The sequence below is a fragment of the Mytilus edulis genome, chromosome 3, assembly GCF_963676685.1.
Source record: "Mytilus edulis chromosome 3, xbMytEdul2.2, whole genome shotgun sequence".
NCBI lineage: Eukaryota > Metazoa > Mollusca > Bivalvia > Mytilida > Mytilidae > Mytilus > Mytilus edulis.
The window spans coordinates 57,781,018-57,796,936 of record NC_092346.1 but is presented as its reverse complement, the minus strand read 5'-3'; the positions used below and the strand labels follow the sequence as shown (position 1 = coordinate 57,796,936).

Genomic DNA, 15,919 nt, shown 5'->3' with positions numbered 1-15,919 from the left:
GGCTGTGGCCATTGATTGACAGCCTAAATTATCCCATTGACTGGGACAAATTATGTGAACGTTTGTCTTTAACGAGAACTGCTCACTATGAACTTGTTCAAGACACGGAAACTGTGGGGTCACCAAAGGTTCTCAACACCTAAATAAAGTAATTCAGAAAACTAATCAGGAATAATACGATGTTTTGATTAATATCAATGATATAAATCAAAACATAAAGGTCATTCCTGATTATTTTTCGAATTATTTTATTATTAAAGGCGTTAAGAACCTTTGGTGACCCCACAGTTTAGATTCTATACTAAGTAAGTAGTGAGCAGTGGTCGTTACAGACTAGCGTTCACCTAATCTGTCCCAGTCAATGGGATAATTCAGGTCGTCAATCCATGGCCACAACCACACTGTTTTGAATATGATTCTAAATTAACACTCCATTAATTACACAAGAAAAAATACAAAGAAATATATTTAAATTTTATACATTTTATACATAATATAATATTATGAATACCAGAAACAGGAATTCAAGATAATAAAAGGGGTTTCAAGATGAAAGAATGTGGCAAAACAAATGGGGGAAGAATACATAAGATGCATTCAACAACTTGTGTATCCACATCACTGAACAGTATCCAGTCTAAACAGTTAATATGCTGGAAAGTCCCACAGTGGCCAAACAGTCCTATTAAGGGTTTACTAAATGGGACAAAAAGAGTCTGAAATTGTTTTGCATCATTTTAAATATCCTTGGGCTTAACTTCCCCTTAATATGTACACTTTATCATGAAAAATAAAATTGAGAATGGAAATGGGGAATGTGTCAAAGAGACAACAACCCGACCATAGAACAGAAAACAGCAGAAGGTCACCAACAGGTCTTCAATGCAGCAAGAAAAGAACATTTATTTCAAAATAAACTATAATTTACATTTTTGAGATACACAAATGAATAAATGTATCAAGAAATATACATTTTTCAAATTAATACATTACTTTTGAATAATTATTGTAACATTCTATAGTCGCCGTCATGTAAAATTGGCACCATGTTTTTTCTTAAATTTTTTTTAAATATCAGCCGCGTTTCCTCAAGATGATGTTTTTCTTTTAGCGGAAGTAAAATCCTGTCCAAATATCCACTACTGTCCTACCGTTTATTGTGTTTGCACTGTATAATCCTGACCTTCACATTTTTCAAGATTATTTACATTGTGTAACCGCCATCTTGGTTTCTATGAGGGTCCCTTATTCCATAACATTCGTTACTCTCCGGTAATATCATTGTCATTGATGATACAATTTCCCGCTCTTTTTACGTAAAGATGACGAAAAGCTCCGAGAGACACAAGAAAATTGAGAGCACGTGGAACTCCACGGCAACACTTCCGGTAATAACAATGTCGGATTCCACCATACAAATTAATCTTGGATTATGTGAAGGTCAGGATTATACAGTGCAAACACAATAAAAGGTAGGACAGTAGTTGATTTTTGGAATGATATTTGATACCGCTAATTGAAAAACATGATCTTTAGTAAACGCGGTCGATATGTAAGAAAATTTTGACAAAAAACATGGTGCCAATTTTACGTGACGGCGACTATACTTAATTTTATAAAATTAAAAACAATACTAGGACAATACTTGTATACAAAATACTTGTACATTAATTATATACGAGTATTGTTGACAATACTGGTATACAAGTATTGTGGTCGCCAAGTTCAGGTGATCCCAAAATCATTTAATTTCACAAATCTCTACCTTAATTTCGTGGTTTTCATTGTTGTGGCACGATTTTTTGTGATGTTGATTTTCCTTAGAAACAAACTTCAGAAATACAGACAAAACAGCGATTGAACGTTGCTGAATAAAGAATAAACGGGGGTATATGGGTTCTGATTATTTCAATATTACTTTCAAAAACAATCACTAATTAAATTAGAATGAACAAATGCTCAATATACTTATGTCAAAACATTGGCATCGAAAAAAATTCCTCTCCAAAAATTGTAACACCAAAATAAATGACGGAAGGGATAGTACGTATCCGTACTGTGGAGGGGGAATAACTTCTTTGTTTAATGAAAATAAAAGCAATACGTGTACCAAAACTTCTTTGCTTGAGATATGAAAAAAAACTTACTATTCATTATCTGCTATGAATTTTATAGCACTTGTATTGAAATATTTAATTGGATACATTGTCCCTTCTGATCTGTCACAACAATACAGAATTTATTTTTTAATGTAATATTTTACAGGAGTAATGTAATAATTTACAGGAGTAATGTAATATTTTATAGGAGTTATGTAATATTTTATAGGAGTAATGTAATATTTTATAGGAGTATAGGCTATTAGGCTAGCATACCTGCCAACTTTTCAAAATCCCCATGGGGGTTTTACGTGCAAGATGGCTCTTATAATCCTATAAAACCTTCAAGGGGGCCTTAGATACATTGTTGTGTTGTTTTTTTTGCTTCTTCATACTTTAAAAAGCCCATTGCCATTGTAAAATTAATGTTTTGTTTAAAATTATGGACAAAATTGCTGTTTCAAAATTTTCATTTGGAAGCCTCCATGGGGGAAATCCACCCCAAATAGTGACAGTTGGCAGGTATGGGCTAGTATTAAAGTCAGCACATCTCATGTTGGACATCTAATGTGAATTTTCACTGACTAAAGTAAGAGCTTGGCATCATTTTGAAACATGGTCATCATTAAAGTATATCAACCTCTTAGTTTTTTTGGGTTTTTTTTGTGTTATGTTACTATCCTATTGAAATTTACCAAACAATTATTTTTTTTTAGATACTGCTGTAATCAATACTCAATAGGCCAAATATATTTGATGTATGGAACCATTTTAGTTAGGCAGCAACCATTTGATTTTCTGGGGGGGGCTATGGTGGTTTTTTTCGCCTGCTGCGAAAAACAATCTATTTTTTTCGCGACAAGTCGAAAACAATTTTTTTCTTTCATTTTTAGCATTACATATAGTGGCAGCTGAGGGTGAAACAAACATTTTTTTTTTCTCAGATTCAAAAACAAATTATTTTTTTCTCCAAAAACTGGAAACAAACTTTTTTTTCCAAAAAAAACCATAGCCCCCCCCCCCCCCCCCCCCCCGAAAATCAAATGATTGCTGCCTTATACATGTCTGGATGACAGGTAATTTATAACTTTGACCTCATTTTCATGATAAGTGAGCTACCATTTGATTTTTATGGGGGGGGGGGGCTAGGATGAAATTTGAAAAAAATAGGCAGGACAGGAGTTTTGAGTAAAAAAAATAGGCAGGATGAGACACTTGCAAAAAAAAAAAAAGTCAGGACGACAATTTATGTAAAAAAAAAGTCAGGATAAACTATAAAAAAAAGGCAGGACCGAACAGAGTGAAAAATAAAAAGGCAGGACAGAGATTACAGTTAAAAAAAAATGTTTGAGTGGTTTGGTTGGTTTCTGTAAGGAATAGGTCTATTTTTGGTGTACGGAACTGTAGTGAGGTGTCCTTGTTGGTCTGGTAGGGTTTGTCAGACCGTAACTTGATCACATAAATCATTGATAATGATAGTTTGTGTGAAATTTTAGTAGAAATTCTATCTAATTGTAATCAGTAGAGCAGGCAACATTTCAGTGTGTGCAATTTTGTATTGATAAATTAATAGGTTAATATATACTGGATAGTTTAGGTCACTTGTGATGTCACTATGAAGTCAAAAACATGTGGAGATTTGGGTATTTGACCTAAAATGTTCATTTCTCAGTTAAGTCTGTCACATATCTTTACTTACATTTTAGAAATTGGCAATGAGGTTCCCTGATAACTTAGCTTCTTAATTGCTAGCTTTCTATTTTTGTATAGCAAAAATATAGCAACACTTCCATATTGAGTTTACAAGTCTCTCTGTTGATATTCAAGAGATTACTTGTCCTATCACGGTTTCTTTTGATAGATGGTTGCTTCTTACAAGGAAGCTTCTAAGCCAACAGTTCATATCTGTGAATTGAAATCATCCCTCGAAAATTAAATGACACCATCAGGAATTGGTTGAATTTTATTGAATGTCTGTTTCATAGATAATAACCGATATGTTCCAATTGTTATAACCACAAAACATCCATTTTCCTCGTATGTGACATACTAAATAAATTTTATCCAAGAATTTGTATTTACATGAGCAACAAGAAAAGTGCCACAGTGAATCAGGATCTGTTTACCTTTCAGGACCACATGTTATCTCCCCTTGATTTTTGTTGTGTTCCTGTTCCTCAGTCTTGAGTTTTCTATATTGTGTTTTGTAAACAGTTGTTAGTCATTTGGTCATTTCTCAATTATGTCATGGCATTGTCACTTTGTTTTCCACTTGAGTTTGAATATCCCATTGATATCTTTCACCTCTTTCACATAGTTTTGGTTAAAATATATATGATCAAAAGCTTTAACCAAAAAGATATTTCACAGACTTTTTACAACTTTGTAAAATACATTATGTAGGGAAATATCTTTTGTTTTTTTCTTATCAAAATACTTTTTTTTTTTTATCTAATTTTTAATATTAATGACAAAATCACAAAAAATGTCTCTAAATGTAAACAGTTTTAAGTTCTAATGACAATTTGTTGAACAAAATTTAAACATATGAATACCATTGGAATAATATGCATACACATTAATTTGGTAGATCAATAATACTCTTGGAACAACATTATCATAGGAATTTACAATCAATTAAATTGGTTTCCCTTGGCCAGATGTACTGCTTCCAATCATGTCAGGAATGCTGTGAACTGTTGAACCATTGCAATATGTCTCTTATCAAACATCATGTTTGGAAGGGTTTAAATTATTTACATTACTAATTTTACATTTATTTGAAGTAGATTTTTATAATTATGTGATTGAATCTGGATTTATTTTTGTCATCTTGATTTGCTCCTTGAAGGTCCTTGGTATATTTCAATTTCCCTGGTTGTATATCAATCCTGTTTGGGTATTCTGTCATCTCTATAAGTTCTATTTTCTCATAGGATATTTATTTTGTCAACAGCATTTTTAAGACAAGAATTGTGGTATATTTTTTTGGAGTTTTGACATCTTTATAAGCTTTTTGTAAATTGTTACCTTTCCATCAATGGATTGACAAAAAAATCGCTTGACAGTAGTTTACCAGTAATTAAAGATAATATGATTATTCAAGTCAATGGAGAACACCAAATTTTGCAATGTCTCAGAATGGAAACAGAATACAGATGAAAAAGGGTCAAGATATTGAAAGCCCAGGTTAATTGATGACTGCTTGGGTTCATTCAAAAATCTCAGATCAGTTGGTGAAGTCCCATTTCTGAAATAAGTACTTGCATGTCCTATATAAATTTCAATCTTTTGAAGTACTGGTATGAGAAATAATGACAACCATTTCCATTTCTGTATAAATAGGGTACTACCGGTAATAGGTTGGTTTTTTTTCTGCAGTTACCATTATATTCAGAAGAAACCAAACAAGAGTTGCATTGAGAACTCCATGCCATTATTTTTGGTGTGAATGAGTTTCAAAAAGCATTATAAATAAATACATTTTTTGCAATGACATATACATGTACATGTAATACCCATGTTTGGAACAACTGCCCATTTTTTTCAAAGGGGTTTTCTTTAATTGTTTAATTGTATTGAATGCCTAAGCATCATGCTCTTTTTATAACTACTGCTAGTATGAGAATCACTAGAGGATATTATTCACTGATATCAGAATTACTGAGATAAGCTGTGGTGCCTCTTGACTAGTATATGAAGTTAGATTCTTATATTCAACCATTAGATTAATCAATGTCAAACTGAGGATTATACTGCACTCAGTGAAGATGGTACTGTGTTGTATAATTATCAACTTCACTTGAATTTTATATTTATTTACAAGAAAGTCGTTTATATATAAAAAAATATCATGTAGCTGTCCTTGTCAAAACTGCCATTAAAGTTTCTAGTTTTGAGGGAAAATTACGACCCTCAAATTTATTCATGTCAACTTCCTGAAATTCACATCCCACAAATGACCATTTTTCATCCTTGGTCACAATCCTGGATTGATTTTCTTTAGGACAAGACTGTATGAACACCTTGGTTCCAGTTGAAGGACCACTTTTAATTGCTAGAGCCCTATAAATTAAAAAAAAAGTTGAATTAAATAGAATAAAACAAAAATCTTGACATCATTATTTCAAACAGTTTTAAATTAAAATTCTAATATGACGTTCTTCTTTAGCTTTGGGTACAAAGCCATGTTCTAATTCGAATAGAACATGGGCTGCACGTGATTGACGTCACAATTGAAATTGCTACGTCAGATGAATTTTGAACAACGCCAGAGATCAAAATTGACATTTTTGTTGGTGTTGTTCGCTAGGAAATTAAATAAAAACATTCTAAAAGTAAGTTTAAATGTTTCTGTTCTTTTTTTTATTGACAAACTGTTGATTTTTCTATAACGTTTTTGTTCATCAAATCAAAATGGCGACATTTTGAGCGTCCACTGTAGGTCCGCTTCGAAGTAGAAAAGTTCAAAATATTCCTATTAGAATCGAAATAATTCTATCATGCCATACTCTATGCTCATTTTAACATGGGTAGGCATTATATTTGTAAACATTTAATAACTCGCTAACGCTCGGTATTAAGATATTAACAAATACAAGAGGCTCTCAAGAGCCTGAATCGCTCACCTTAATTTTTTTGGTTAAATCTCTCATCAATGATTATTTTGGCTTTTCAATTTATTTAAATGTTCTTTGAATCGTCCTATTTTCTTCAAAAGCAAAAAAAAAATCATTTTCTCCTATGTTCTATTTTAGCCATAGGAGCTATGTTTCTGACATACAAGGAAATGAAATATAAAATTTATACTGGATACTCTGAAACTCATTTAGCCTAAGTTTGGCTGAAATTGATACAGCAGTTTCAAAGGAGAAGATTTTTTAAAGTAAGTCAACATGATGAACACATTGTGAAAAAAGTCTTTAAAGGGCAATAACTCCTTAAGGGGTCAATTGAAAATTTTGGTCAAATTGACTTATTTGTAGATCTTACTTTGCTTAACATTTTTGCTATCAACAGTTTATCTGTATCTATAATAATATTCAAGATAATAACCAAAAACTGCAAAATTTCTTTAAAATCATCAATTCAGGGGCATTATACCTGAAAAACCAGTTACCCAATTCGGCTGAAAATTTCAGGACAGGTAGACCTTGACCTAATAAATACTTTAACTTCTTGTCTTATTTGCTCTAAATGCTGGAGTTTTTGAGATATAAGCCAAAAACTGCAATTTACCCTGTGTTCTATTTTTAGCCATGATGGCCATGTTTTTTGATGAAATAAAAAATAAAGCACAAAATTTATTTTATACACCCTACTGATCATCCAGTTGAAGTTTGGTTGAATTTGGTTTAGTAGTTTTGGAGGAGAAGATTTTTTAAAGTTAGCAAATATGATGAACAAATTGTGAAAAATTGTCATTAAAGGACAATAACCCCTTAAGGGGTCAATTGACAATTTTGGTCATGTTGACTTATTTGTAGATCTTACTTTGCTGATCATTTTTGCTGTTTACAGTTTATCTTTATCTATAATAATATTCAAGATAATGACCAAAAACTGCAAAATTTCCTTAAAATTACCAATTAAGTGGCAGCAACCCAACAATGGTTTGTTTGATTCATCTGAAAATTTCAGGGCTGATAGATCTTGACCTAATGAACATTTTTCCCCCAGTCAGATTTGCTCTAAATGCTTTCGTTTTTGAGATATAAGCCAAAAACTGCATTTGACCCCTATGTTCTATTTTAAGTAACGGCGGCCATGTTTTTTGACGGATCAAAAATCGAAGCACACACTTTGTGCAGGATAATCTAAGGAACAATCATGCTAAGTTTCATTCAAATCCATTCAGCAGTTTCAGAGGAGAAGATGTTTGAAAAATTGTTAACGACGACAGACGAAGACGACGACGACGACGACGACGACGACGGACGCCAAGTGATGAGAAAAGCTCACATGGCCTTTTAGGCCAGGTGAGCTAATAATGACTACCCATGTTAAAATGAGCATAGAGCATGGCATGAAAGAATTATTTCTTAAATGTTAACAAATGGTGTGTATTACATTAATGAGTGACATGTTGAGTCAAACTCAATATAATGTATCAGAGTGCATATGTCATTATACTTTCATTCACATAGACTCATAAAATATCCTGGAAAGTATTGTGTTATTTCATAATTTTTTTGCTTGGTTGCTGTCTCATTGACATACTTTCTGCATTCCATTTATTCACATTTAATGTATATATCATATAACACACTATTTCATATTTGTCTTCAATTCAATTCAATTCTGAAAATTTAACTTTAGTCTTTGTTTAACCATCCAGATGCCACTCTTAATTATCAAAAGCAGATAATCAAAGATGAATGATTCAATCAAATCTGTATCAAAACATCTATGAAAAAACTAGCTTATCTTTGTACAAAGATGCAGATGTTATTTTTCAAGGCTTGTGAAAGTTACTGCAATTTTACAAAAGCTAAATAAATCCAATAGGTTTTGAAATCACAGGTTGGACCTAAATTGGAATTATACTAATTCAACTTTCATTAATATAATTTCAACCATACCAGTGCTTAAGAGCTCTTGACGAAATGTCACTCAATTTATTTAGCTATAAGTAATGCATTTTTCATTTGAAAATGCATATATATGTAGGTAGTTTGTTTGATGGGATAGATTCGTTCAACATATATACCAAATTTTTAATTATTTAGTGAAAGAACATCATCTATATAGCGGAAAGTGAAGTTAAAGGATATTGCTAACTTCTTATCTTTCTTTCTAAGAACTTCCTGTATGAAGTCAGCCTCATAATAATAAAGAAACAAGTCGGCAAGAAGAGGGGCACAATTGGTTCCCATTGGAGTTCCAACAAAACTTGTCCTCCAAACGTAACAAATATCTTTTTAATGTTTAACTTACTTGTTATGATTAGGTGATGCCATGACAAGTGCTGATGCTGTTGCTGATGATTCTAGGTCTGACACGCCAAGAGCACCAGTAGTATTTAACATATGCCATCCCATTAGACGTGACAAATTTTGTGATACACTTATCTGATGCTGTGATATCTATGAAATATAAATTATATAAATAATGTAAATGCTTATTTCATATCAATACTAGAATTTGTCAAATCACTACTAGCTTTACTCTTTTTTTAATGAAGCCAAGTTGGAATTTCGGTATAATCTGCCTTATCTAGTTCTAAATCATAATAATTGATAATCTGTATTTCTTATTATCAATCTCTGATTGATTAGTCAGTTGTAAGTTTACTTTAAATTCACTGTGCATGCTATAAATTAAAATAATATTAAAGATTTCTAAAATGATTACTTCAATTGACATTCTTTTAGATGACGAAATCTACGATGCTGAAGATTGAATGCTTCAACACTTGATTCTTCTTGTGTGAATATTTACTATTAAAATCATCCAAATCCAAGTGTACATCAGCTTTCATTAATATTCTTCAATGACCATTTTTATATTGGTATTTTTCATTGGTTTTCATTTATTATCATTCAACTGCACCAGTATATTGTTTAATATGTACTTTGTGACTGTCTTCTTCATCAATATTTCTTATCTTTATCATATAGTTTCATCAATATTTTACATGAAATCATTCTCAGTGCCTGATGGACTTAAAGTAAGTTACAATTTGTCTTAAGGAACTACTTACTTGCCACAAAATAAAGTCTTCTAATTCTTTTTCTTCATAGGACAGAATTAATACTCGTCCCTCTCTGGTTATAACTTTGATTTTATCCACATAAATGTGTACCATAAAACTGTGCCATATTCTGAAATTAATCAAGATAATTCTTATTACATCAAATACATGTGTATCCATAAACTGTTCTGCATTTTGAAAACATCTTTCTGTCATTATTTATATGTTATTCTATTTTTTTTTTACAGGTAAACACTTTACCTTTAACTTGTAAATAAGGTCTATATAATGTATGGTCTAACATCATAAGCATATTTGACTGGCTGATTATTGTGTAATTTAAAACATGCTTTTATTGGTTTATTCAGGTTGCACTATAATAAATAGTTCTTCTTTTAACAGTCAAGTCAATATTGGAGATTAAATTTTATTGAAAACAATTTTCCTTATTTAAATTTGATTAGCATGATGTGTTTTGAATCAACACTTTTGATTGGCTGTATTCCTATTGGCTATATGTTATATATATGTAAGCCTTAAGTCTAAGCAATGTACATCACTTCTTCTTCTTAATCATCTTTGAGCAAACTTGCACATGAGGCCACAATGTACATCACTTACTTTATAATAAAATTTAAAAAGACAGATATATGGGTCTTGATTTATAAAAGAAAACTTACCTGAGATCATAGCCCTGTGAAGTGATGAGTACCCTACAACTAGATTCTAGACTAGAGTTGACACAATTCCAGTGGTTAGCTAACTGTGGATCTGACAAAGTTATAGCATATCTATCTAATACTCCCATGGTTCTGAAGAAGAAAAAAGATAATGAATTGTGTCATATGAACATATTTGTATTTTTGTCCATCTGATGAGTTCAGCCTTTTTCAACTGACTTTTAAAGTTCTTTCTTATGTTGTACTGTTATACCACTGTCCCATGTTAGGGGAGGGTTGGGATCCTGCTAACATAGATATAGGAATATGTGGTGTGAGTGCCAATGAGACAACTCTCCATCCAAATAACAATTTATAAAAGTAAACCATTATAGGTCAATGTACGGCCTTCAACACGGAGCCTTGGCTCACACCGAACAACAAGCTATAAAGGGCCCCAAAATTACAAGTGTAAAACAATTCAAACGGGAAAACCAACGGTCTAATCTATGTAAAAACGAGAAACGAGAAACACGTATAAATTACATAAACAAACGACAACTACTGTACATCAGATTCCTGACTTAGGACAGGTGCAAACATTTGCAGCGGGATTAAACGTTTTAATGGTACCAAACCTTCTCCCTTTTTCTGAAACAATAGCATAACATCACAACATAGAAAAACACACGATAAAATATGATTAACCCTGACACATTATGTATGTATGTGCCTGTCCCAAGTCAGGAGCCTGTAATTCAGTGGTTGTAGTTAGTTTATGTGTTACATATTTGTTTTTCGTTCATTTTTTATATAAATAAGGCCATTACTTTTCTCGTTTTAATTGTTTTACATTGTCATTTCGGGGCTTTTTATAGCTGACTATGCGGTATGGGCTTTGCTCATTGTTGAAGGCCGTACGGTGACCTATAGTTGTTAATTTCTGTGTCATTTTGGTCTCTTGTGGACAGTTGTCTCATTGGCAATCATACCACATCTTCTTTTTTATATACATTTACAAAAAGTTTTTCAAACAAGTTATCCTCATTCACATTGAAATTAGCATACAATCAATCATATTACATTCAATGGCTGGTATTTTAAGTAAGAGCTTGTCTAAAAAGGCGAAAAACAAAACAAATGTTATTTTGCTTGCCAAATATGTAAGAAATTTGTGTTAGAAATATGGTTAAAACAGGAACAATTGCAGATATGAAAATGACATAATTCGTTTATTTATAGTATGAAACAGTTTCAAATGTTTCTTTTCTGTTTTATTTGTACAGACTTGTAGACTAATAAAATTGAGAATGGAAATGGGGAATGTGTCATAGAGACAACAACCCGACCAAATAAAAAACAACAGCAGAATGAGTGTGCCACTTTGTAAGGACACTTGTCTATTGTTGAGGACTGCATAACCTTGACCAAATTAAGCAACCCCTGAAATATGATCTTATCAAACAAAGATTTTAGCTTAGATTAGTCGTTAACATTTCTGTAATAAAACTACACTTACTTTTGTCTTAAAACATGATGTTTTGTCTGTTTAATAACTTGTTCCAGTAAAGATTCACTGAAAACAGAAAATGTGTTTAGGTAAGTATTTTAGTTAAATAATAATGATCAAGTAATACTGATTGCTACAGTAACATCATAAAATCAAGTTCCAAAGGTAAACAAAAAACAATCTCAAATTTATAAATATTTCATGCTGTACAAACATTTAGTATTTGTCAATAAAATAATCATAGTTATTTGTATTATCATTTTTATTATGACAACTTCCCAAATATTTGCCATTTGAAAATTAATCTTAACACAGTTTACTAGTAATAATAAAAAGATATATATGGCATAATTATAAACCCACACATTATGGTGCACTGAACACGAATGACCAAAAGGGAAGATGTTTATCATTAGTCAAACTATTTCTGTACTTATTGTTGGTAAATTAACATGTTTTCCAGGTGGTCAACCTAACTGTACGTCTACTTACTTGTCTGCCATTTCCAGCAGATCTTGTCGACACATGGCTAAAGGCCCAGCCATTCTCCGTTTCTTACTAACACCAATCATTGCTGTGACTGGATGTGGAGGTGGATAATGAATGTTTTTATAATGTAATTCTCTCAGAAGTTGATGAAGTGAATGTTCTAACACATGATTATGGTCAAGTTTAGGTGGAGCTAGAGGTGGCTGTAAATGAAAACCATGATTAAGTTGAAAAACATCTCAAGACCAGGTTTTTATTTAATGCTGGTATTTGAATAAGCTTACAGGCACAATAACTAGCCCTAGGAACAAATTGTCAACTCATAGTACATGGTTTTTTTCTCTCTTCAAACTGGTACAAATTTAAGTAGGCAGCTATGATCACAGTTTCGGTGCAAATCATTGGAAATAGATAAGGTATTTACAATTGATCAATACCAATTTCCCTATAGAGAAGATAATGGATTCTTTCAGAAAATAGGTTTAATAAAACGTATGAGGTGACAGAGTAAGTCTATTATGATTCATAAAAGTTCACATTTTCTATGATGAAAAAGAAATGCCTCCTTTTGGTGTCTTTTTGGTTATTTGTGTCAATGGGTTGTTTTCTAAATGACATACCCAACATATCTTTTTTATTCATATTTATATGTACAAAATCTTGCATGAACATCAAAACTTTTTCCCATTTTACAAAACATTAATAATCACCCTTTTGTTTTTATCTTTCCCTGTTGAGTGACAGAGTATTATTGACAACTGTATTCCTGGAAACACCTACAAGTAAACATTTAATAATTATTATAACGTCATGCCATCAAAATATATCATAAGTTTAAAACAAGAAATCTATAACTTGTGAACATGATATTCAATAAAAGAACTAAGTTCCATGGTCCCCCGCTTTGCACATATTTTATCTATGCCAAGTACAAGGGTGATAAAAAAAAAAAAAAAAACACTTCTATTTTGTTCTTTAAAACTTTATAGAAATATCTCGAGGTAATTAAATGCAACTTCTGATATAATTAATATTACCAAGGGGCATAACTTGTTAAAAATATTTTATCAGCACTTTATTTTCAAAAGTGCCATATAAGAAATTTTCATGAAGTAAAAACATTATCATTTGTTCTACAAAGATCTTCTGTTTCGAGCCATATTTAGTTGAGATTGGTTCATCCTCTCAAATGAGACACTAAATGCATTGAACCCAAAATAGTAACGAAAGGTTAGCATGTTACAAATGACTTACATTAGTGATAATTTGGTTTCCTACAACAAGATGTGGTACTGATGAGTTTGTTTGAACTGCTTCTCTTGCTAACTACAATAAAAAGATATATTTATATTATTTACCATACTTAAGTCAGGGGCTGCTCTGGCTCCCAAAAAGTTGGAGCCAGAAAAATCGCCAGCTCTTATATTTTGTTGCCAGTTTTGAAAACTTGGAGCAAACTTTAGAACCAGCTAGAGTCTTTATTTCTTCTACCAAAATTTAAACTATGTTCAATTATTCAAATTGTTCAAATTTCTTATGCTCAGAGCCTGCACTTTACATTATTTAACATGTAATACTAAGTAAGTAATTGCATAGGATTTATATACATACAACAAAACAACATGTAACAGTCTATTATTTGAACTTGGAATTATTTTTAACTATGGAATTTGCTTGATTTCTTGTTATTGAAATTTTTAATAAATTCCATGATTATTCTGTACTGAAATGTTCTGTGCTGCGCACAACTCTTTCTATTACAAAGAAAATAGTATATTTTCAATAGAATGTACTGTGCCGCGCACAACACCATCTAACCAAAATACATTGTATGGAAAGTGTTATTAACCCCTCAAAAGATCATAATACAAAATAAACATGGAATTTATAAAAAAAATTTAAACACAAGAAATTATGCAAATTCCATAATTAAAAATAATTCCAAGTTCAAATAATAGCCTGTTATGTGTACTTTCTTTTCTTTTGTCAGTATTTCATATGTAAAAGAATATAAATTAGCTTATGGTCTGTATATGCTAATATAAAGAATAGAGAAAATGTCTTTAAATTAAAATATAAAGAATAGAAACTAGAGGCTCTAAAGAGCCTGTGTCGCTCACCTTGGTCTATGTGACTATTAAACAAAGGAAGCAGATGGATTCATGACAAAATTGTATTTTGGTGATGGTAATGTGTTTGTACATCTTACTTTACTGAACATCCTTGCAGCTTACAATTATCTCTATCTATAATGAAGTTGGCCCAGTAGTTTCAGTGGAAAATGTTAGTAAAAATTTACAAATTTTATAAAAATTGTTGAAAATTGACTATAAAGGACAATAACTCCTTAGGGGGTCAATTGACCATTTCGGTCATGTTAACTTATTTGTAAATCTTACTTTGCTGAACATTATTGCTGTTTACAGTTTATTTCTATCTATAATAATTTTCAAGATAATAACCAAAAACAGTAAAATTTCCTTAAAATTACCAATTCAGGGGCAGGAACCCAACAACGGGTTGTCCGATTTATCTGAAAATTTCAGGGCAGATAGATCTTGACCTGATAAACAATTTATCCCCCTGTCAGATTTGCTCTAAAGGCTTTGGTTTTTGAGTTATAAGCCAAAAACTGCATTTTACCCCTATCTTCTATTTTTAGCCATGGCGGCCATCTTGGTTGGATGGCCGGGTCATCGGACACATTTTTTAAACTAGATACCAAAAAGATGATTGTGGATAAGTTTGGATTAATTTAGCCCAGTAGTTTCAGAGGAGAAGATTTTTGTAAAAGATTACTAAGATTTACGAAAAATGGTTAAAAATTGACTATAAAGGGCAATAACTCCTATATGGGTCAACTGACCATTTCGGTCATGTTGACTTATTTGTAAATCTTACTTTGCTGAACATTATTGCTGTTTACAGTTTATTTCTATCTTTAATAATTTTCAAGATAATAACCAAAAACAGTAAAATTTCCTTAAAATTACCAATTCAGGGGCAGCAACCCAACAACAGGTTGTCAGATTCATCTGAAAATTTCAGGGTAGATAGATCTTGACCTGATAAACAATTTTCTAATGTCAGATTTGCTCTTAATGCTTTGGTTTTTAAGTTATAAGCCAAAAACTGCATTTTACCCCTATGTTCTATTTTTAGCCATGGCGGCCATCTTGGTTGGTTGGCCGGGTCCCTGGACACATTTTTTAAACTAGATACCCCAAAGATAATTGTGGCCAAGTTTGGATAAGTTTGGCCCAGTGGTTTCAGAGGAGAAAATTTTGGTAAAAGATTACTAAGATTTATGAAAAATGGTTAAAAATTGACTATAAAGGGCAATAACTCCTATATGGGTCAACTGACCATTTCGGTCATGTTGACTTATTTGTAGATCTTACTTTGCTGAACATTATTGCTGTTTACAGTTTATCTCTATCTATAATAATATTCAAGATAATAACCATAT

At 31.7% G+C, this 15,919-nt stretch overlaps 2 protein-coding genes across 2 annotated transcripts in view; both read right to left on the bottom strand.

Annotated features, from left to right (window-relative positions):
• The window catches only part of LOC139514397 (pecanex-like protein 4), a 29,469-nt gene extending 27,422 nt beyond the window's left edge, over positions 1-2,047 (bottom strand). The window contains exon 1 of the mRNA XM_071303577.1: positions 1,969-2,047. The gene's annotated coding sequence lies outside the window, so the exon portion shown is untranslated. The remainder of the gene's footprint in view (positions 1-1,968) is intronic.
• A 3,854-nt stretch (positions 2,048-5,901) lies between these two features.
• Positions 5,902-15,919, bottom strand: part of LOC139514396 (mediator of RNA polymerase II transcription subunit 17-like) — a 28,308-nt gene continuing 18,290 nt past the window's right edge. Inside the window, exons 7-14 of the mRNA XM_071303575.1 lie at positions 13,705-13,776; positions 13,161-13,226; positions 12,454-12,653; positions 11,971-12,027; positions 10,473-10,604; positions 9,802-9,922; positions 9,036-9,184; positions 5,902-6,164 (exon numbers count right to left, since the gene is read on the bottom strand). Coding sequence (XP_071159676.1) covers positions 5,951-6,164; positions 9,036-9,184; positions 9,802-9,922; positions 10,473-10,604; positions 11,971-12,027; positions 12,454-12,653; positions 13,161-13,226; positions 13,705-13,776 — 1,011 coding nt within the window. The 3' untranslated portion in view covers positions 5,902-5,950. The remainder of the gene's footprint in view (positions 6,165-9,035; positions 9,185-9,801; positions 9,923-10,472; positions 10,605-11,970; positions 12,028-12,453; positions 12,654-13,160; positions 13,227-13,704; positions 13,777-15,919) is intronic.